The following is a 24,471-nucleotide window of genomic DNA, read 5'->3' on the forward strand; positions in this document are numbered from 1 at the left end:
AACTTAAGAAGAGAGGGAGCGATAAAAGACAAAGTGACGAGAAGGAAAGCGGAGAAGCGAGTGTCGACGAGGCGGATCGGTGAGATAAAAAAGAATTAAAAAGGGAAAAGACAGAAAGAGAGAAAGAAAGGAGAGAGGGAGGGAGAAAAGGTGAAGTAGAAAGGGGGAGAAAGAGTGAGTAGGAAGATGAGTTTGACATTCTCAATGGGGGTTTATTCGTAACACGTGAAGCGCGGAAATGAGTGGCATAGAGGAGCCACAGAAGCTGTTTCGCCTCCCGGGTACCATCGAGGAGGAGGAGGAGGAAAAGGATAACGAGGTTCGAAGCCACCAGCAACTCCCAGACAACCCGAACACAGCCGACTCACCCTTACTAGGACAAAGGAACACGGGAACCTTGTCCAGTCTGCCTAGGTACGTCACCCTGGTCAGGGTCAGCACCCAGAGCAGCAGCATCGGTGGTGGTGTCAGTCGGCAAGATTCTACCAGGTAAGTTCTTTGCACGTACATTCATATACAGGGTGGTTGGTAACTGGTGGTACAAGCGGAAAGGGGGTGATTCTACGCGAAGAAAGAAGTCGAAAATATAGAATAAAAAAATTTTTTTTTAATTTTTTCATCGAGACAACGATCTACAGTGAGATCCGTTGTAACGAGACGTGATAAAGTGCACGCGTACCGAGCGAAAATTCAAAGTCGATTTTCTCGGAAACAAAGCATCAAACGAAAAATTTTTATTCTATATTTTCGACTTCTTTTTTCGCGTAGAATCACCTCCTTTCCGCTTGTACCATCAGTTACCAACCACCCTGTATATATTTCTTTCACCGGTATATTTTTATATATTTGTATATAATTTATATATCCGATTAGCTGTTGCGATGTGTTTGTAAAGTGCGTACCTAAAATATGTCGTTATGTGCACTAAATACAATTTCTTTCATAATAATTATTTATATTTCTTATTCGTTCGTTTTATTTCGTCTCGTCTTCCAAGTATTCAAATCATCTTCAAATTTACGAATATGTTTTAGCTTTCGCTAAAACTGCAATTTAAACAGCAAATTCTAACTGCTTTTTAAGCATAACGAGTATACCCGTGACGAGTATATTCGTCAAAAACAGCTAACTGGATATAACAGCATATTTTTTGTATATTTAAATATGATTTGTATATAGTAATATATTCTTTATGTATTATTTCTTTCTTTTAATCGCGTTGTTGTTATCAAACGTTGTTCGGATTTATCAAGTTACCTGATATCAAATAACCTGTATCGAAATTTGGCTTCATTCTATAGTATATCTGGTAGAAAACGGATACTTACACGTACCAATTACTACAGTACGTAGATTAGTGTACATACATGGCTCAAATTGGTTCGAATGAATGTAATTTAGTAATTTGTAACTTACCGTTGAAAGAAACAAACTTTGAACGTGAAATTGTCATAAGGAAACGTACTAAATCTTCTTCACATAAGATCATAATTATCGACTCTTTAGAATTCATAGAAAGGATAATATCTTTCAACGAAACTGTTATTTCGTTCTATTTTTACCAACAGACAATCTTCCTTTTCAAAAATCGTCGCTGTAGAAATTTGCCAATAACTGATAACTGCGAGTCATTAAAATCAAGGACAACTTTAAAGATACTTGTAGCCGTTACTTGCAACGATCCTAGGGATATTCAGATCTCTGCCCAAAAGCTATTTCATTCTCGTGTAAAACCGGAAACGTCTGTTTTACATACAAAAGAGCGAACGTATCGGTGACCGTAAAAAAGCATAGTATAATCACGCGACAATTACCGAACAAAACATCGGTGGTTGGCGAATCACGTGGCCGATTCCCAAGGCAGCCTATCTCTGCTGGATCATCCTCGAGCAAAAGCCGGTTACGTTTTGTTTGAGGAAACCATTCTCGACGTTTTCTGGCGCCAGATGCTGTGTACAGGATATTAAATAATCGGATAAAAATGCTGGGAAAATATCGATCACCCTGTACCGACAACATCTTAACGCGTAATTTTCCCAGAAATTCTTCATCCAATGACAAATTACGTTACGTACGCTACATCTTGTAATTATCGCAACCACATCGATTATGATCAAAAGCAACGTTCGTCGTTTGCACAGGATATCGTTAATGCGTTAAGAGTAGCAAAGGAAGCACGTTCGATTTTTATAGCGTAATTCGTCGGCAAAATCTTCGATAAAATCTTCGCATGTCCCGTCGCTGCCGCTTTATCATCTGCTTTCAAGTAACTTCACCGATTTTATCTTATCGATTCTAACTTATTCGTTCTAATGTTCGAAGGAAAAATCGTTCGTCCAGCCTTCCGAGATATCGTAATCGAGAAACTCCGCCAAAGAAAGAAGCTGTATGTCCGTGCTATGCGATATACGGCGGCTGAGTAACTACGCGATTTACGCGTTTCATCTTACGGACGTTTTTCCAGAAAGCTGCTCGGTTAAGAACGATCTTGTACGCGGAGCGTTGCACCCAATGATCGAGCAGAATCGACAAAAACGAGGATAGAGAAACTCGATAAGATTGCCGCGAGCTGGATGCTGCTAATAGTCTATAATCTTCCGTAATCGTTCATCGAACGAGTTTTTCCCTTAATCCGCCACCGTAACAGTCGCAGTTATCAAGAACGTTGGATCGTCGTTAGTGTCATCATAATTATTACGCCGGGATATTTGCCGTGTGCCTATCATCGAGTTTGATAGAATTTATCGAGGCAGAAGTCTATTAACGTAAACGGGATGCAATATATTTTGCGTAGCATCGCGAGGCTAACTAACGACGTCCGTATCCACTGCGTCTATGCCGCACCACTGTTTACCCTTCTGGCTCTAATTCACCTATCGCGAAGCCTATCGTCCTACCCATTTATCAAGAACTTGAAAACATATTACACGTGCGACAATTGTAAAATTCAAGAACACGCGGCTGACCTTCGCTGCTAATTTACTTACGTTCGCCTCATTACGTTCTAACGCGGAATGCTTTTGAGAAATATGTCTTGGAAATTGTCAAGTTACGAGACGCGAACGTAAGAAGAATGACGACAAAGTATGGCTATATTAAGCATATCGACGACTAAATGCGTTTTACTAGAGATTTTTATATTAACTTTTAGCGGCAATTATATCGTAGTAATAATAGTTTGTGGAACAGATCGATGGAATTTTTATTGTTTAACGCGTCGATTGCTACCGCTGCCGTTTCGTGACTCACGTTCTCTCGACTAAATTTTTCAGAACGACTAACGTGCGATAAATTTCAGAGACTAAAAAATTGTCGACGATGTGAGCGCTTTAGATAACATCGTCGAAGAAATGCAACGTAATATTTTGCGAAAATTAAACGTTATAGCGTAGCGTATGTAAATATATGTCGGGACGAGATGCATGAAATTCGACGTGTTAAGTAGTCGGGCAAAGATAATAGACAAAATATCGGCAGAATATCCGTTCTATCTTGATAATTAAATTTGCAACACTTTCGGAAATTCTTCGCTAAACGTACACGGTAGCAACCAACGAAGGTATTTAAAAACTTTCATGTTGTATCGATAAAATTTCACGTGGAACGTCGACGAAAGATATCTTCAAAATTAGAAATTACGAAATGTGAACGTAGAAAACGATAATTATCGTAATTACATGGGTAAAATTACACGTGCGACGTTAACGAAAAATATCTCCAAAATAAATGAATTGGAAAACGTGAACGTAGAAAACCGACAAGCCGTAAATAACTTAATAAATCGAGAATGGATCGTGCTTTATAAAATTCTATATTACTTGGTAGATGAAAAGGTATTCGTTTCGTGAAGAATTTCTACGGTTCAATGGAATTTTAATCCTCCTATTCTCTCGCAATTCTTTCTTTAGAACAGAAATTCTGTGCCAAGATCGCTTTAATCGAACGGCGTTCCTTTCTTTAATTAGAATAGTGGTAAGGTGTACTTGTCGGTATTAAAACTCGATACCTGCTCGTTGACTGGCTCGAGAGATTGCCTGCTCGGCGATTAATTTCAAGAAGAGATGGCAAATGTTAAACGAGCGTGGCGATTCACCTTGTGAAATCTCGAAAGGTCGCCGTAGTGACGAATTAATCGGTGATCGCGGAACGAGAGTTAATCGCGGAAACTCTTAACGATTTCTCAAGCCGTATCGGATTTCCCGTTTCCTGGACGAAAGACAATCCAGACTGTGTGGGTGCTCGTGATTTTCTCGAAAATACTTCCGTCTCATCGTGCGCAACGAATTACAAATTTCAGGTTTTTTTTTCATGAGGCGACGAATAACAACGCACAACGTGTAGAAAAAGATTTCCAGATTTTTTTGATTCGAAATAACGTTACGGTATTTTGTGTTTAATCGAATGAAAATACTATCGTATTCGAGATTTTTAACGCGCCACTTGTTACGCGTAACAAAAATAAATTTCATGCCATCGACGAGTAAAAGAGAATTTAATTTCTCTCTTGTTCGAAACTATATTTAACAATTGAAACGTATGACAACGATGATTATTACTATATCGAAGATTTCTAGGATTACTATTTTATTCGAACGTGATACAGTTAAGCTTCTTGCAAGTATTTACCAAGTGTGAAAAGACGAGTATTATCTAAGATGCTAGAAAACACGTATTAAACTGATAGAAACTAGTAATCCAATTATTACTGCTCAACTAATCCGTATTTATTCGCATGGATTATACGCGCAACAGATATCTTGCGATCGATACGATGTGCGATAGAGAAACATCATTAATCTGTCCAAAGTATTTTAGATAAGAAAAAATTTATAACTTAACAGCATTATACATCTGAGAAAATCCATTAAGAAATCTCTATCTTTAGACCTATTTATCTAACTTGTTGTCTGGTTTAATTAGAATCTCTATTATTATACAGTCCGATGGCAGTGAGAATGTTTTCTTGTTCTAAATAAAAACGAATTTCTAGCTAAAATGATTTTAGAATATCGCGCATCGTAGAAAGTTTATCCTATTTTCTCGTTCAATTAGAATCTCCGTTTAAAAAATCATTCCTAGCGACAGGACGAATTACGAGGAATTGTCAAGAGATTACTCGAATTTCCAAGCCCAGTCTCTACACGCGTTTCGTTTCTAAAAATCAACAATTCCAATCACAGATGTTTTATAGATAATTATAGACTTTTTAATACGTTTTTAAGATATACAGTATCATTCAGCAATCTGGAATTATTAATTAATTCTATATTATACTATATTAATTCTTATTAATCTTATAATTGCCTACCTATATTATCGACTCGAAATTAATCTAACAGACATGCACGACAATTTCCAAGAAGAAGAGTTTCCTCGAAAAGTTGACTTCCTTCAGATGCGCAACTTTTATAAAGCACGCTATAGTACTTTCAAATTTATAATCAGAAATTCCTTGTTACATCCCTGTGATATCTACTTTAACTTTTTCCGTACAAGATTTAGTTGTGCTTCAGCGATATGTACATACTTCTAGCGTTAACCAGCCTCGTTAACACAATCAATGTCTGCTGGAAAAATAATTCGGTCTCATGTTAAAACCGGCGCGCCGTTTCCGAAGCGAGGAAATCCTGCTGCTACGATAATCGTCGTGTGAAAATTCGGAAAAAAATTCCACACTCGAGGTAGCCGCGATCGAAAATGAAAATCTTCGCGAGGCCGAAGCTCGCAACTCGTCCGATCTCGTTAGTTTAATTAAAAGCTCGTTATCGAAGCCGTGGACAGTGCGGTTGGACAGCTCGCAATAAGAGCTCGACCCGCAGTGTGCGTACACCCGATGATATTAACGCGCTGGTTTTAATCCGCGTCGGGAAACGCCTCGAAAATTGTGTACCGGAAGCTGGCCAGCTTCGTCATGTCGAGTCCGGCAAGATCGAGCGTTTCTGTCGGAAGAAGAACGAGATTCGTCGCGTCTCGCTCGAGCTAACGTCGCGAGAAACGAAACAGTTGGTTGGTTTTGTTCGAAGGAGGTAGAATACGTATTATTCTTTTCGTCGAGTGGCTTCATTCTGTATTTTACACGGTGTCTGGCGAAAATATTTCGAGATTTGTCGTAGGAAAATTTCACGAATGTATTGCATTATGGGTGTTACATGAAACGAATTTTTAAAGGCTTATTGCTATACCGTAGCGAGACAGGTTTGTCACGATCCGACTGCGAATTTTTACGGACTTATTGGAAATTTGCGGATGGAAAATCGCGGAGAATGCGCATGGTATTGTATTATATTTATCTATTTCAACTTGATGATCTAGAAATTGGACTCAGTTTCGCATAGTTTGTGAATATAAGATAAAACACGATCTACGGATAATTACGATATCATAAAAATATCAATGCATATGATATACAAATAAATATATATATATATGTATATCAATATGCAAAATAAAGTACTTTGTAGTAGACGAAAGAAATTAACACGTAGCTGCCATTTCTTCGTAAAAATCCGCAGTCCAGTTGTGATTATATTTGAAAAATTTGAAACGAAACCGAGTTTTCGATAGAGATTCCTCTTTATTTAGCTTCTTAACTTCGAAATTTAAAAGAGGTGATGTCGTTGCAGGACGATAAAATTTGAAAATGTTTCAAGTAAAACACATAACACGTTCGTAAAAGGTTTTTATAGGTGCTTTCAGATACTTTCGTGAAATACTGCATGTCTCTGTAGAGTACGTGTTATTCTTTCAATAAAACGACTTGGTCGAATACCTGATATATATCTCGAAAGAAAAATATCAAATCGAAATAACTTGAAATCGTGTCCTTTTGCGGAATTCCTACATCCGTTGCTTTTATTGCTTCTGTTTTCTTTCCTATTTCTAATTGCATTTGTCGATTAATGCTCGATACTGTATTGTAAAATAACTCGATTAATTGAACCTAATGGATGTGTCGAAAGAAAAACGTGAAATTGAAAAAAGAAAAAATATAATGCCGATGCCGATATCTACAAGACTGATTCGTTTTCTTTTTTCTCATTCTGAAATTGTATCTGTCGATTGATAGTCGCCACTGTCGTGTATTACGTTGTAAGTAATTAGTCAACTATGATGGAACCAACTATCGAGTAGAACGAGATTTTCCGTTTGATTCGCGAAACCTGTTCGGAGACTCGATTTGCATGCAATTAGTCGTCACCAGGATGTTCTGGCAGCTTAATGAATATTTTTCAGCGTTCATTTAAATTCATGAAACGAAGTTCAGTATCTGATACCCTGTGAATATGTCGCGACTAATTTGGATAAACGACATACGGTGACACAAGGTGAATTGCCGATTCTGTCACCTTAAATTATTTGTAAACGAATTGCATTTATTATCTCCTTTGAATTACTCAATTAATCAAAGGGTTTCACGTTGCACTTACAAAACAACCCTCGTATCTACGTAGAAATATAAATTAACAAAAAGAAAAAAAAAACTAACTGTTGGTGTTATTTTTTTATCCAACAAGTCGTGTACACGTAATTCGAAATGAGTCAGAACCTCTTCTGACTCATTCCATATAGAAAATTAAATTCCGTTGTTTGCAGAAAAAAGGAATATTTGAAATATTTTGTGTACTCGTGGGATTAATATTTTTTGGAGGAGTTCGATCGAATATTTCGCTGGCAAAGTTGGACAAACACACGTGAGGACATGCTTTCGAGCTGTCGTACTCCGGAATTAGTACCGTTCTCAATTGACGCCTACAAACGATACGACCTCTTCTGCTATGGGATAGCACCATTATAATGCGCACCGAATAAATTACTAACAGCTAATGGCGATTCAACGTTGCCGGTGTTGATCGAGCCCTTCCGGTTCGTATTTCTTACAACGACTACTGCCAAATTGTTTTCATGGAAGCTTGGATTCGTACAAAAATCGCAAGAGAATCGAGGAAAAAATCGGTACATTGATCTGCAGAAATATTTTTACCAATAATACCGTAAATAAAAAATGAAAGATACGATTAGATGTTAGATAAAAACTGTACTCGAATCACGTTTAAGATTAATCTTTTTGCCATTTTATATCTTTCGGAATATTTGTACGGAGACAGACGAAGCTGATAAATCAGCTAAAGAGAAAGAGATAACTCGATCTGATTTGAAAATAAATCTGAATCGTGATTGATATCTTGGCAAACATACGGGGACGAAACTTTGGACGAGCTGGATGCTCTCTAAATTATGTTAATTAGTTCCATTATTTTTATATCATACGCCAGAAATTCAGACCTATAATTTTCTCGGTTCTCACGATATTTCCCTTATCAGTGCCAATAAAACGTCATTGATATTGGATTTTAATTAACCCAGATACCATCCGAATTTATTTCCCATGTAATACTTGCGCATGTATGTATATTATTTTCCTATTTTAAATTTCAATTCGATGTGTTAATGAAATTCTCTTTGTTCCTATTTATCGTTCATTTATTGTTTCTGCACTGCACAAATAGAAGAACAAATCTCAAAGGTCAAACCGATCAACTCCACTTTTTGTGAATATCTCAATTGTATTATTCGAAGATATTTGTAATTAGTGTGCAATATCTCAAAACATATGCGACTTATTTTCCCAATTTTATTTAACACCAATAGATAGTATAAACAATCAGCAAATTCGAAAGTAAATTTTCAAAAATAATTTCTCCCTACGTTTCAATTCATTCTAAATTCCTGGACGATAGTTGATATTAGTTAAAAAGATAAGCGTGTCAAAGTGTCCATCAAAACGTTAACAGCGAAGAAATCAGCTGCAATGTGATTAAATATCTAACCACGTTATTGATGAAATATTTAACCAAACCTAAGTACACTATATACGTTAAATACTATATAGATAATTATTATTAAAACGATGATCGATGAGGCTAAAGATAAAAGTACCTATATTATATATAATCATATTTTGACCTCAATAAAAGGCAACATTAATTTTATCAGAAGTGTGCTCATTAGCAACATAAAAAATCGATTGAGAAATGGAAGAATCAATCGTTAACCTCAAAATTAATAACAGTGAAAACAAAGCGAATATCTTCCTAATATCAATGAACAGTGAAAGAGTATGAAACATGGAAAGCCTTTTAAAAATAGCTTGTCGATTGGAGTCGAAAAATCGTTAATCTTCAAATTAATAACAAAAATTAATAGAAAGAAAACCAATATCGTTCCAATATTAATCAACGGTGAAAGAGTATGAAACTCGGAAAGCCTGTTAAAAATAGCTTATCGACTAGAGTGGAAAAAACAATGATCAATGTGCAAATGAATAAGGAATTAATAAAAAATATTAATCAACAGCGAAGAGGCGTCAAACTCATAAATTCGAAGTATCAAGCTCGTAAAAAGGAATGTCCAGCGAGTTGCAGTCTTTCCGTAACAAACGTCCACACAATCTCCGTATGGGACAACCTCCTCGTACGTCGACAAACACCGACTTGTTCCAACGCGGATTGATAAATCTGAGTTATAGATTTTCGACTCGGGATATCGGCTCGATAAATCTGATCTGAGATGTTCGATAATTCGCGGAAAAGTTTGCTTTCGCAAGTAACGCGTACGCTTTCGGTTCACAAGCTCGAGCTCGGGCGTTTGCGTGCAATCAGCGATTTCGCGATGGTTCGCCAAGAACGACGCGACGCCGATAAGGAGATGGCTGCTCGGTGATAAGACATGCTCCCGGACTTTTCGAGTCAGTCAAACGAAGTCAGTGGAACAAATCTTGATTTGCTGGCGTTGTAGTCAAACGCTTCGCGATGTCGGTCTCGTCGAAAATGTTATCGGTGAACCGAGTGCACCACGCTATAAACGAGAAACAGATAGTGCCAATTGAAGAAGACATCCAGTGTATCACATGAACGTCGTTTTGAGTCGCCGATGAGATTCGCGCTTTCGTCGTGCCAATAACAATCGAAGAAAGTAGATTTTAGGTGCCTTTTGCGAATCGTGAACGATGCTCGAACGTGCATAAAAGGCGGTGGATCAATTTTCGATCAAAAGTCTGAAATTCGAGGGCTGTGATTTGGCATCGAGCGCTGGTCGCGACGTGTATTTGTAGGAAAAGTTCTTTGCTCCATTTGCTCCGTAAGTTTGCAAAGGTATCGGGAAGGTGGAATCGTTCGTAGGCCAATGTTGATTCGAAGCTTAAACAGATTTTTAATTACAAGAGAAATTCTCCATCTGTTTGCTGGATAAATCTACGAGAACGGTAAAAACAGTGCGCTTACTCCAGTGTTGGATCGAAATTGAAGTAAATATGAAAAGAAGTGTAAAATACAGAGACAGTGTTGCTTAAGAATTCGTAGAATTTTTAGAAGTAATCGTGATTGAAGAAAGAGAAGTTTGAGAGGGAAGGCGCCGTTGCAAAGAATCGCGATATCGTTGATAAAGAAAAAAGAAAAAAAAGGCAGGAAACAAGGGAAACATTCCGCGTGACGTAATCAGGCCATTTTCTCGCAAATGAAAAGAGCAAACGTTATTGTTAGTAGCTGATAAGTGGAGACCACTGGCCAGGTGTTGGCTCGTATAAGACGTCCTACATCATTGCTCGTACATCAGTAGATTCTCCATCATCAAACTCGACACCTATTCACCTAACCATTCGTTTCTTCCGCGTACATCGCGTGTCTTCCGTTCGAACGATAACAGGCCATAAAACGAAACGAAATCTTACTAAAGAACAACGTGATTATCCAAGAGAAAATACAATTTCACTTTGTTGAAGAAATCTTCAACTCGATTAAGACAGACAGATCCTGTCGGGTTTAAAAGTGGATTAGAAAGATTTAATGGAATTACCATTGGATAATCAGAGAGAAATTGATGGATGACGTGCGCTTGGTTTTTGGGAATCAATTCTAAGAGCAACGGTTGAAGAGCAAATGCGATTGCCAGTGAGTTTTCTCAGCTGTGTTCATAGTTGTCAAATAGTGTACGAGAAAGGAAGTCGATAAAAGATAAACTCTTTTTAGTCTGATCGTGGTTAACGAAACGAGTAACTGCGAGATCTAAGACGATAAGTGAAAGACTTACGTGGAACGAGAACCAATCGTGGAACGAGACAAGAAGTAATTGCCTTCCCTTTGATTAATTTCAACGCTTCGCGTTTGCAGCGATCATCGAAGGTTCATTCTGCGACGTGAGAGGATTTTTCGCGATCGCTGAACTATTTGACAAGATAGTAACTTGTTAGAATTATCGCTGCAATCACTGGGAATTCATTCCTACTATCGTTTCCGATAGTAGCTATCGTGTTCGTCAAAATCAAAGGGAATTTTACAATCGTCGAATTTGTTGAAACTTAGCTTGATAAAGAAACGGAAGATTATTGAAATTATTGCTGCGAGCATAGAAATTGATACTGATGTAAAGATCGTCAAATTTTCCAAGGGCCGTGCAAGGTAACAGGAAAATCGAGATTTTCAAAATTAACTTTCAAGTTCGAAATTGACATTTGAAGCATCTGGAAATTATATTAAACCGAGCGTACACGTAGAAATTTCTGCGCGTATCGATAAATTGTACGTGTGTGTTATCTACAATCGCGCAAGAAACCTTAAGATCGTGACACAGAGAAATGTTTGTACGATGTGAAAAAATCCTTCCGCCACTGATCCTTCTTCGTTCGCGATAAGAAATGAGAAATTGCAGCTACGTCGAAGCGTGTCGTTTAATATCACGTGCGCGTGCAATCGTATGTCACAAATCTGATTATCCGAGTGTCTAGAACCTCTTCGTCAAACTAATAAATCTTTCGAATAAAACGGGAACAACGTCGTACGCTATTGTCCTCGAATGGAAAATATTGTTCGAGGTAGAGTATTGTCCGAATACGCGAGCTAACGCGTGTGTATCAAAGGAAAAAAAGGAGAAGAAGAAGCAAAAATGAACGGAGACGTTCCAAAAGATCCAATTTCGAGCGTGAAATCATCCTCGCCGGACAGAGACGAGAAACAAAATCTGTTGCCATCGTCGGAACAAACAACACCTGTTATAGTAAAAATGTCCAAGACTCCATCGCTTAAAAGCAGGTAAAATGACACACTCTAATCTGAATTTATTCGATGTGAAGAGTTATCGAGCTGCGTAGTTGGCTTCCCAGTTAATAACTAGAATCGTGGGATTAGCTATTCATTAACGACCGGTGAATTAATAACGCATCGACGAACGCAGTCTTTCTCGTCCACTTCTGTCTCTGCGTTGTTATTTACGACTGACAAGTTAATTCGATAAGCGATTATATTCCAACCGGTCACCCCAACCGTCCCAATTATCCGAATAACGAGGACACAATTACGAAAACACCTAATAAATACTTGTGTGCAGACGTTGCTCGCTGAATTTTTCGCGAACGAGATGCTACTGTGTAGTAAGCTAAAAAGTAGTAGTGGCGTAGGTCAGTCCGCTATCGTCTTTCATAGGAATAACGTCGTTTGTTTATCGTCATGAAAGATTCGTCGCATTCTTTCAAATCAAACGGAAACGTATGCAGACGGAGAATGAGGATACAAATTGATTTATTGTGAAAATAATGCAGCGATGCTATTTCGGAGTTGGAATTCAAATTCAAAGCCCAAATTCTCGAAATCTTGAATTACACCAGCGCGATTTTCGGACTGCCAAAACTGTGCGAAACTGTGCAAAAGTCTCGGGCCATCCGTTGTTTTTGTAAGCCAGTTAACTGCATTTGACGAGTACGCTCGTCTTCGCTTGTATTTGTTCACGCACTCAACGACTTAAGCTCACGAGAGATTTCTAAAACTAAATTCCGCAGTTAGCTTGTGAATTAATGTGCAAATACTTGATCCTGTTCCGTAACTATTGACAACAGCATAATAATAATTAGCATTTGGTAAGCAATGATATTAATAAATCGGCAAGCTGCGAGTCGATTAGATTACAAATTTCTGTAGATTCGTGTAATCTTAGTCGGATAACTCGTAGTGTTGTTCCTTTTATTTCTAAAATTTCATCGATGATATAAATTCGCGACTTTCGAAACTTCACTGATTCTATCAATATAAGATTTCCAAAATTCAATCGGTTGTGCAGTAGACAGAACGACGATTTTAAAGCTGCGTTGCTTTCTCGGATGTACGATCAATTTGAAAATTATTAATAATTTGCTGAGAAAATATTTATCGATTCTAAATAATTAATATTTTACGAAACGGTATGCTACCATACACGCAGGTGTTAATTCAACGCGTACTTATTTGCTAGTCGTTGAATATTTCGGAAGAAAACTGGCAAATAACCTTGAAATTCATCGTCGAGCTTCAATTTGGACGATCAAACTGTTTCGATGATTTTACTTCGTACCTTCTCTGCAGCATAAAATTATAGAAATTTCTTTGTTGTAAACTATTCCTTATCGTCTCTTCCCGATAACGATAGAACTTAGATCAATCGACGATATCTAGACGAATTATTCGAGGTCGTGCAATATCGTATTTACGATGATCTAACCTTGTCAAATACCCAAAGCTTGGATAAGATTCGATTACTCTTATCCTGTTAAGCAAAGAAGACGAGTTAACTCGTCATACGAATTGCTAATTCTTTTGTCATAATAATTTCTTTATTTATAGATTTTCTATATTTTTACGCGTCGTCTGATTTCTATTCAAAATAAATCACTGCTACATACATCGTACAGTTGAAGACTCTAGAGCAGAAACGTGATAAATTATTCTTCAGGAAAAGGGGATTTTAAAGTCCAATATACTTTTGACTATATTTATGGCTATTATAATTAAATAGCAATAATTATTCCGTGATTCTATGAAATATTTCTCGGATAAATCATTCTAAATTTAAGATATTCTCTTTTAGTCATCAAGCGGTATAAAAGTCAGAGAATCAATAAACATTGACTCATTAATCTTCATTTACATTTGCAAGAATTAAAGCCGACCTAATTAAATTTGATTTATCTTCGTTAGTTTTTAATTCTCTAATTAATCGAAAATCTCCTTATTGACAGACTATCCAATCAACAGATTAATTTCCAATTTTTATTCCATTCCCCTAACATCTTTTCTTTCGCTGAATCTCACAGTTTTATGAACATTAAACAAATGTATATGACATGTATAACGTTGTAATAAATTATTATCGTTTGATCCTTAACACGTCGATTCTGAATGTTTCATGAATTTCTTTCTCTTCCATCACACTATCGCCTGTATCTCCTTTGCTCATTTTTTCTCTCGCTTTTGCTGTTCTTTCGCGCCTTCTCTAAGCACCGAACAGTTTATCTTAATGATATCAATAATTTCATCGCTATCAGAAGATTAATCGATTAAATTATCGACCTTACAATTATTGTTAGTAAATGCCATCGATCTGCGAGATGAATCAACACAACGATGAACAAACGCGGACCGCAGAGTTCACCGCGTGTGTCGGCGATTGATTTACGCGTGGCAATAAATAAATTGGTAGATAACAGTTGCTCGGTTATCGTACGGAGTCAAAATGGCGACTTCCTTTTGGCCATATGAAAGGGTGGCGAGCGCGAAGGTCTCAGACAGATCATCGAACTGGTCGCGTCGATATATTCTACTGTTGGTTCTGTGCAGCTGTGGCCGCTTTTCGCACGATTTTCGCGACTTTTCACAGCGACGAATGATGAAATCGCTCCTGTCGACTTTGCATCTCGAATCGTGTAAGCATCGCAGTTCGTTCGAGTTATCGCTGACTGATTAAAAAATTCCTTAAACACGCTTCTTCGACGCGCTTTAAATAGACAGAAGCACCAGAGACAAGTGGCAAGCGTGTCATTTATCGACGGCGTTAAAGTAATTGGTCGAGTTGTCTAGGGATTGTCAAAATTATCTTTTTTTTTTCTTTTTCTTTCTCTTTCACTTTTTCGGTGAAGATTCAGTTGATTTGTGAACTGTTGCCACTAATGAGAACGGCTGCCTGTCTGTTTCGCGATATGATAATTTCAGAGTGAAGTTTTAAAACGGTGTAAATGATTTATGATAAATGTGTCGAGTCTGTGATCAAAATTGTCGTGTGTTTCATCTGTTGAAGAGAAATAGTTGGTGAACTTTTGCAACGATTGACAGTTTGTCATGGAAAGGTTCAGGAAGGATCACGTAAAATGCGAAGAAATCCATCGTGAGTATTCTTCTTGAAACGTTAAATTTGAGAAAGTATTCAGTACTGAAACGCGATCAAACATGTGTCATCCATCGATCATCGAACAACTTCCGTCAAAATCTGCGATAACACGAAACACGAACAGATTCATCGTGGGTATTTCTCGCGAAACGACAGAGAAATACAAATTAGGACGATTAGCAGAAATATTCGCGCAACTAAAGAATAAAACATCGTACGGTGGAAAGAAATTTTCACACAGACAGAAGATAAAATCTCGGGTATTCGAAACGAAAGAAAAAGGAAAATGAAAACTCGTGCGAAAATTCTCGATCAAATAAAATTGTTACACGAATAAAAAATAAAATCTCGAGCATTGCGGGTAAAATTGTCGCGTTAACAATACGGGAAATACCATACGCTGGAGACAAACTTGACGATAAAATTTTCCATCGTTCGCCATCTCCGCTACAGACGATCATCCGCTTAGCATAATAAAAATGCATGTCTAAATCCCGCCAGATGTATACATCGCGCAAAATACGTCGCAAAAATCACAATTTGCAAATCGTCTATCGCGCGCGAATCTCTGCTAGAATTTTCATAAAGATTCGTGTCGAATAAGGAAAGCGATGGGTGCGTAACGATCGATTGACACCAGAAGAACAATATGATCAGCTGAAATTTGCTATTCAAATCCGGCAAGATCTCCGCGGAGAATATATTACGACGCGTGTACAAATGTCGACGAGGCCTTGATGAGAATTTCGTAGAGCATCTCGCTCGAAGAAATAATTTATTCCCTCGCGGTTATTTTGCTAGAAAAAAAAAAAAAAAATAGTACGCTACACGTGTTACCACGTGCCGAGATAATCGAAACCGAGATTCAGTTCTGCGCGAATGATTTACGATCTCTATCGTCAAGTAGCTTTCGCGGAAAGCAACGTCATTGTTAAATAATCGATGCGCAGACGTAATCGTTATTTTGCTGAATCTCGAAGCCGATAATCGTTAAAGGAATGATACGACGTAGCATAAAAATCGATTGATGCCTGTCTGATTGCTTAAGATTAATTAAAAAGCTATCAAGTTTCAGGAATATACCTGACTTCTATCTTTAAGTGGGTCAATACGTAGCGACGTATAGGATCAAATTTCTCAATCAAAAACGTGTTCGTCCTTATAAAGAGTACAATCACCTTGTCAAACGGCCTCGTCACGAACTTTTATCGTGTCAAATGCCTATCGTAAGAATAATCCACTGAAATCAATGACCATTACAAGGAATCTGTTCCAAGTTCCGATACCAGTTGCGCTGAAAATCGCCTCTGTTCCTCTCGTGCTCGCGACAGAAATCTATATAATTTTAGGACATAAGACCAACTTTGAAATTTTTGACGTATTTCCAAAATTTATCTTTCCCTGATCCAGCATGGCCGAGCGATCCAATAAAATGAAAATTCGAAAGAAATCGGAAATAGAATTTTTGTTAAATTTACAAAATTTATCTCTTTTTCGTTCGACGAAAGTCGAACTAATTCGCTAAAAATTAAAAGAATTCTACGCGCGATAAGAACCTATGAAAGACAAATCTGCGAGCAAATGAAAGCGAAGTTCCTTCCTCCAAGTACCAACCGTCAGAATTGTAATTTTCAGGAGCCGGTACAGAGCATGGCCAACGCGGAAGCTACGTCGTCGCGCCGTGTTAAAAAACGGCGAGTGCAACGTCCTTCAGTCGCGAATCTCCAGGCGTTCCCTGCGCTTCCTCCGGGACATATTCACGACCCTGGTCGACACTCAATGGCGATGGATGTTGCTGTGCTTCAGTCTGAGCTTCGTGCTCTCCTGGCTAGGTTTCGCGGTCATCTGGTGGCTCATCGCGTTCAGCCACGGTGACTTTGAAAAGGACCACCTGCCCCCGTATCAAATAGACAACAACTGGACACCCTGCATCAACAATATTTTCTCGTTCACGAGCTGTTTCCTGTTCAGTATCGAGACGCAGCACACGATCGGTTACGGAAGTCGTGTCACGACCGAGGAATGTCCTGAGGCGATCTTCGTTATGTGCATCCAGAGCATCGTCGGTGTGATGATCCAGGCGTTCATGGTGGGCATAGTGTTCGCAAAGATGAGCAGGCCCAAGCAGAGAACTCAAACGTTGCTATTCTCGCGGAACGCTGTTATCTGTCAGAGGGACGGCGAGCTCTGTTTGATGTTCCGAGTCGGCGATATGAGGAAAAGTCACATAATAGGAGCTGCCATTAGGGCCCAATTGATAAGGACCAGGACCACCAAGGAGGGCGAAGTGTTGTCACAGAACCAACAGGAGCTGGCCGTAGGCACCGATGGTCAGAATGGTAACCTGTTCTTCATCTGGCCCACTACGATCGTTCACAAAATCAACGCGGAGTCGCCGTTTTACAACATGTCCGCCGAGGACATGCTGACGGAGAGGTTCGAGATTGTGGCGATCCTCGAGGGAACGATAGAATCGACAGGACAAACCACTCAGGCCAGATCCAGTTATTTGCCACAAGAGATCCTCTGGGGATACAGGTTCGAGCCCATGGTCACGTACTCGAAAGAGAGACAGGGCTACGAAGTGGATTACTCCTTGTTCAACAATACCACGCAGGTCGGAACGCCTCTGTGTTCTAGTAGAGAGCTGGCGGAGTTTTACAAAATACAAGAAGAACTTCGTCATGGGAACGGTAAGTGGTTGCAGGTTTCTAGAGAATGGATACACTTGGCATTGAATAGAACGTAGTTTCTGTGTGTTACCTGTGTTATCTGTTTAGCCTTTTTTTTTTTTAGTTCTCTTCTCTTTCGAAATGAGTTTGACGTGAAAAGAAAGGATCGAATATTTGTATCTAGATTCAGCGGTGAGCTAGTTAGATTTTTGGCTAACTAGATCTTCCCTTCATCTCGTATCACACGGTGTCGTAAGAGTAATGAGACTGAATCTCTGTTGGCATACATTGTACATTTAAAAGTACGATTACCAATGTTGTCCAACAAGGAAACGAAGCATTATATAGCGTACTGAATAGTTTCGAACTGGAACATTCTACAATTCACAAACCTACACGGAATTCGCGAATTAAATGAAAAAGTCGGACACGAGAATATAATGAAAGTAACTCATGGAGCTACTAAAAACAAGAAATAGCGAATAACGTTATTTTTCATCTTGCGTTCTTTCCGCCTTGCGGCTTCTTCTTGTGGCGAATATCAGAAGTAGCCGCGTATCTTCGAACGATGAATTATCTTTCTATCTTAAGCCGTTCTTTAAAAATCATTTTGCAAGAAATAAACGAAAGGAAGACTTATCTTCCACATCGATACATCTTGTTTCTTATTAGTCTCGCTACTCTCCCACCGCACACACCTCTCACGTCTAATACTATCTAAAATAAATTAGAATTGCATACTTGGAATTCAACGTAAAACCACGCAATTTGCCCTCGTCCTTTTGCGACACGCGTCAACGACACCAGGCTCGTCCTGTCACACAGCCTATTCAATTTTTATTTACTAGAGCGGAATGTCCGGTGTAATTAAAAGTTTCCGCGATGCGTCGGCCAATATAACGAGTTACAAAATAACCACTAACGACGCAACAAGGTCGGTCTGCGTTAATTGGCATGCACGCGCAAATCAAACTAATCGATATCAAACCACCTGCTTGCCTCATGCTTGCCTCCATTGTTTGTTCTGCCAGACTCGCGTGCTTTGAGCTTCGAAATGCTTTGAGCTTCTGTATGTAAGTATGCACGTGTTGACGACTCTGTGAACGGGTCTCGTTCGATGTCTCTCTGACTCTGTTGGTGCTGGTGTATACCGTAGATGGAGGCCTGCGGAAAATTCCTAGCGAGCCGAAATCCGCGCCGGTGATATTGACCAGCAACCAAGCGGACGCCCCGGAGTTCCTTGCCTCTCAAGGACACTCTTCTCACGGATCACCGAAACATCACGTTGACATTCCATGGATCGACGAGAGCTCGGGTGTTTAACACGTCGACTGCGGAGCCGAAGTCGCGTGGCCGCTCAGTGCGACGGACATTTTCTTCTTCTTAACCCCCGAGCCGCGGGCGATTTTCACTTTTTTCTTCTTTCTTTTCGTACAGAAAATCGCGGACGAAATTGATACGTAGACTGCGGATATTCCTGCAGATTTTTAATAATTTTCCGAATACGACTGAAAGAGTAGAACTTGGGGATTTGTTTCGTTTCGTTGAATGTTTGTAACAGGTATCATAATGTTGGATATTTTATATATTTTGGCATACCACGTTCGTTCTGTGAACTTTTGCACCCTTAAACTTCTCGTGAGTGCGTGAAATTCCGCCGTCTATTTATACCTTGTACAGGTCTATCACAAGGAGATTCTCAATACAATGGAAAAAACGACGCCGTAATAACGTGGCCAAAAATTTCGCCGAAATTAATACTAGAACTACGCTGGTCCACGATGTACCTAAATATTTTACGTACGAATCAGTCCAATTCAAACGATATTCCTTCAAAGAATTGATCTATATAATTATATTTGTAAATTTCTGTACCTAGATAAAAATCAATATTAATCGTGGCAAAAATACCAGTATGTCTTCAGAAAGTTTGATAAACATCAGTTTGATGGTTTCAGTAGTTCTAGTGTTAACACGATGACTGCCATGCGAATCTCATATACTTTTATTGCTTATCTTTAAGACGTTAAAATAAGTAAAACGCGATTTTCGCGTCGCCCGCGGCTGCAGGGTTAAAACGCGTTCACGAGGGTTGACGTTTCTCGATAATTAGCCAAATGAGAACTCAACTCGTGGCCAGTTAGCGAAGCACCAGACGCTGTAATTTAAGACAAACCAAAGATTCCACAAAAGCTACGACTCGTCTCAAAGTGCGTATCGAGCAGTTTTTTCTACGGATTTTCCGCGGCTGATGAGTTTCAGATGTTCGATAAGAGGTCCTGGTTTGTCCGTCTCACGCTTGTGTCTGTTTCTGGTATTGTCTTAATCGCGTGACGTCCTGTCGAACATTGTTGCGCGATACGATCCGATCGAGAGGTTGTTGGTAAAGGGCTATCATACGCATTGAGAGTCAAACGTGAGATTATCATTGATTTGTAATCCTGTATACTTCGTCTCCTCTCAACCAATTTTCAATTTATGCGCGTAGAAGATCCGAAATAAATTTCTTGCCTTTCAGCGTACACACACTTTTGACTCTCAGTGCATGTACAAAACTATCGCTGAGCCACACATTTACTAAATCATCTTTAACCCTTTGCAATTCTACGTCAAGTTGAGTTTCACCTTCTATTTCGTTCTTTTCTTTTAATAAAAATATATTAAAACAGATGTGGCTATTGCTTATGAAAGTACGAGAACACAGCCAAAACTACGAACACCTTTGAAAGTCATTTATTAAGTGTAGATCGATTAGGCTAAAGTGTCGAGTGTCTGGACAGCAAAGGGTTTAGCAAAGCGTTCGTAAGCAAATTGAATCGCTGAAACAGTAAGCGAAATTCCTCCAATTCCTGCTTTTCTCATCGTCGTCATTTTCGAAAGATATTTCAGACATTTGACTCGACAAAAATTTCATTTAACCATTTCATACGTAACTGAGACGTTACACGAACACCTGGGCATCTGTTTTACAAAGTTAAAAGAGCGAAAAGCTTCAACTCCACGTACAAATCATCTACCTATGGAGGGCGAAACAAATACGTTTGTAAACGAAGGGTTAAGCAAAGTGGTATTTGTTGGTTGTTGTAAGATAATTTGTAAAATAATTCAAAGCCAAACACATTCACATCGAAGTACGCGTCATATCGATTATCCATCAAAATTTATACAAACATTTCTACTCGCTAAGTTCGAAAGATCAAAGCTGAAATTCCTCTAAGTAGAAGACTATTTTGCAGGTATGATAGTAGACGAGGATTTCCTAATGGAGTCCTGTCAGGACAGCCAGTACCACTACGGTCATCGTCCACACCTAAATCACCCTCATCATCATCCAAACCACAATTTAACCTACGTGGACAGCGGCAGAAGCGAAACCAGCGCCGACGAGGCGACCACCTGTCGAAATTCTTGCAGAGACTCGACGTATCACGGACCACCGGTTCCAAATCGAGACCATAGCCACTACAAGATTCTCGATTTAGACGCTGATGGGATCCAGGTGATGGGTGACGTCGATCTACAACACTTGCCGGAAGCGGTGAACAGGGAGATCCTGAAGAACAGCCGCGAGATCATCTTCGAAGAGCCAGAAACATCGAGAGAAGGGAGTCCGTTGTTACTAAAATCGACTAATCGGAAGAACACGAGACACGGTGTTCCGGACGAGGAGAAGAGATCTTTGAACAGTTCCAAGAGGAGTCTCTATCATAGAAATATTCTTCGAGGCTTGGAAGAAGATAAAAGATCCCTGGATGGGTCCAGAAGAAATTTGAATGGGTCCAGAAAGTATTTATTAATCCCCTTGGATAACAAGAACGCGGTGGAGACCGGGTACAGGGAGAATTTCATCGTTAATAGAAAACACACGGGCAGCAGAGAGTATTTAAACGCGACGAGGAAGGCCATCTACGTAAAAGGATGCAGGGAGCCCCAAGAAGTGGACGCCAGAGGAAGATTGAACTCCAACGACGACAGGTTGATGATAGAAATAGAAAAACCTTCGAAATCGTGTCAGCCACAGGAGATATTAGCTAAAGACAAGAGCACTTCGCTGTCGGATCCTGATCTATCGCCGAACGACTACGTTCCTGCTATAAAGTCACCAGTTCCATCGACTTTGTTACCAATCTCTCCAGTATCCGATCTGTCGCCGGAATCTGGCTTCTACGATGGAATGCAGTGGAATTGCAGCCCGGAGTGCGTTAGAAAGGATCTAAAAATTCCCAACGAACCTGTGATCGCAAGAAATAGAAGGAGTTACGAGAATGCGCAGCTTCAGGATGTGAACGAGGTTTTATCGAGACCTAACAGTGATAATAGCTCGTTGGATAGCGAGGAGTCCAAGAATTTAGTTAGTGAGAATGGTTCTCGTAAATTTGGCGAGAAGAATATTGTCGCGAAGCAGACGGTCCCTTACACGAGCGTCTGAGCAAAGTGTGCCTTTCTCTTAGTGAAACATATCGCTTCCAAGTGCCAGTGCAATTGTGTTGTACAGAATATTGCGTTTTACGTATTTCCAAAGCGGCATCAGAGTCGTGATTGGTCTTATTCAACCCTCGAGCATCAATGATATTGGACACAGCTGCGGCTGGACGCGAGAATCTGAACATTTATTCTTCGGTTCCATCGATCAGTTTGTTTCCTTCTTTCGGGCGAAATACCCTTGTCCGCACTCTCCTTTTGTTTACGATCGAACCAATGTTATTAGTAAAATTCTATAAGTAACGGTAACGAGCTTGCTTATAGAACAAGTGAAATTTTGCAATTGAATTTTACAGATTACAAGTCGTCCGACTATTTCGTTCGACGTGAAGCTGAACGCACGTAATTGTAAGAATCTAAGAATTAATATTGTTAATTGGTAAATTATCGTGCAAGAGAACTCTTTATAAAAGGTAGATATACGAAATAAATTTTGACAAATTTCTGAGGAATTCAACAAATTCGTGGAATAAGAACTTTCAATTGGTTTCGCGTAGTTCATTGTGTTCTGAGGGTTGAGAAAGTAACCAATGTGTTTCCGTATAGACATTCTTCGTGTATGGCAGTGATTATACAGAAAAGTGATAAACGACAGAGCCACAACAAACAAGCGACGACTAAGGGATAGAAAATAAATCAAAATTATTCTCATTTATTTTCTATCGTTCAGCCGTCACGTATTTCATCGCTGTGCTTCTTATCGCTCACCGCTTAGCGTTTATCACTCTTCTGTATAGTCACGGCTTAAAACGCGTAACTTTTCCAACTATATATTATAAGTATCTGTGAATTTATATTCTATAAATTAAGTAGAAGATATGCGGACAATTATTTTTGCTATTTTACGATGTTTGTAAATTACACTAAACCGCAGGTCGGTTAGAAGCTTCCATGTGTAATAATTAAAAGAGCCAGTCAAATTGCTCGTTGAATTTAGTAAAATTAATCTTCTAGAAACGAAACGTGGATATAATCGTTTTTGTTCGAACGACGAGGCTTTCGAGAACTTGGCTGAAAACGCTTCACGAGGTAGTTTCGAAAACGAAGCATACGACGCTCTAACCATTAATTATATAATTAACCGTCATTTTAATTAAAACTTGAGAACTGAAATATCGAAGATCTTGGAGATTCCATTAATGAAAATTATCAAGCAATTCAGAATTTAAGATTAAGTTATCTAAAGTCAGCATATTCGATAGATTTAGGTATAATGATCGACTAGATGTAACAAAAGTACCTAGCAAACTATCGAAAGGTATATTTTTACAATTTAGCACGCACGAACGCTAAGGTATTAAATTAACGATATTCTGACTGAAGTCATCGATACGTCAGTTACGTCCATGCCTGGCAAAGCATCAGTGTTCGAACGAAACTTCGTAGATTTAGCGATGCCATTTAATTCCTGTTAATTCTCCCGTAAATTCACCCATTAAAGACCAATTTGCCGGATATAGGCAAATGAAGAAGAAAAATCGAACGAATCTTTGGAATTTCATTTCGTAACCACGACATTAAAAAATGGAATTCAATGATTTACTTCGGTCAAAAACAAACAACAAAACATATATATATATATATACATATTTCAAACGAGTAGTCTTTAGTGGGTTAATTTGACAGTTTATGGCGAAAGGAACCGTGTTGGTTAAACAATTCCACGTACTATACTTCTAATTATAGTAGAAAAAAGGTAGCCACCATAGCGAAGATAAAGTGCCTTGTTTTAACTTTCTATTTCCACGAGAGTGAGGGTAGCGAACGTTCTCACCGCCAAAACAAATTAGCCTCGTTTAATATTTATTGCTTGCAGGGTATCCTAAGCACTAGATCGACGTTTGTATATAGAAACGTTCCCAGTTAAAAAGACACTATCGATCGCTAGGATAGGTTTGCACGAAATCGACAGCCGCTTCGAGAGCTTCTCAACTATGTGATTCGATCGGCACAGCGAACCAGATCGAATTATTCTGATATTATTTAGACGGAGTGTGCAGAGGAACCTGAAAATGGTAGAGCTCCGAGTGTTCCTCCGGGACATGGATACCTGCCATCGTGACTTCTAGCGTAAATTGTGAAACTCTTATTTGTAATAAAGACCAGTCGAAATCTACGAGAAATTCAATTTTTT

At 39.0% G+C, this 24,471-nt stretch overlaps 1 protein-coding gene across 5 annotated transcripts; it reads left to right on the forward strand.

The window, feature by feature from the left end:
- The first annotated feature begins 16 nt into the window (after positions 1 to 16).
- On the forward strand, positions 17 to 24,453 carry LOC126873111 (uncharacterized). 5 transcript variants are annotated; one of them, XM_050633648.1, is made up of 4 exons: positions 17 to 489; positions 15,094 to 15,180; positions 16,819 to 17,876; positions 21,092 to 24,453. In XM_050633648.1, the coding sequence occupies exons 1-4, from the start codon at positions 239 to 241 to the stop codon at positions 22,282 to 22,284; spliced, it is 2,589 nt and encodes an 862-aa protein (XP_050489605.1). In that variant the 5' UTR covers positions 17 to 238; the 3' UTR covers positions 22,285 to 24,453. The 5 variants fall into 5 exon arrangements, with proteins under 5 accessions (XP_050489605.1, XP_050489606.1, XP_050489607.1 ...); XM_050633650.1 differs by lacking the exon at positions 17 to 489 and adding an exon at positions 9,748 to 12,083; XM_050633652.1 differs by lacking the exon at positions 17 to 489 and adding an exon at positions 14,561 to 14,722.
- The last annotated feature ends 18 nt before the right edge of the window (positions 24,454 to 24,471 follow it).

The sequence above is a fragment of the Bombus huntii genome, chromosome 14 (assembly GCF_024542735.1).
Source record: "Bombus huntii isolate Logan2020A chromosome 14, iyBomHunt1.1, whole genome shotgun sequence".
In the NCBI taxonomy this organism is placed as follows: domain Eukaryota; kingdom Metazoa; phylum Arthropoda; class Insecta; order Hymenoptera; family Apidae; genus Bombus; species Bombus huntii.

What these genes read in the sequence shown, in the direction of transcription:
- LOC126873111 (XM_050633648.1), top strand. Translation starts at nt 239, where the DNA reads ATGAGTGGCATAGAGGAGCCACAGAAGCTGTTTCGCCTCCCGGGTACC. An exon ending in AAAATGCGAAGAAATCCATC is followed by an intron (nt 15,181 to 16,818) that starts GTGAGTATTCTT and finishes TGTAATTTTCAG; the next exon opens with GAGCCGGTACAGAGCATGGC. An exon ending in AGAACTTCGTCATGGGAACG is followed by an intron (nt 17,877 to 21,091) that starts GTAAGTGGTTGC and finishes ACTATTTTGCAG; the next exon opens with GTATGATAGTAGACGAGGAT.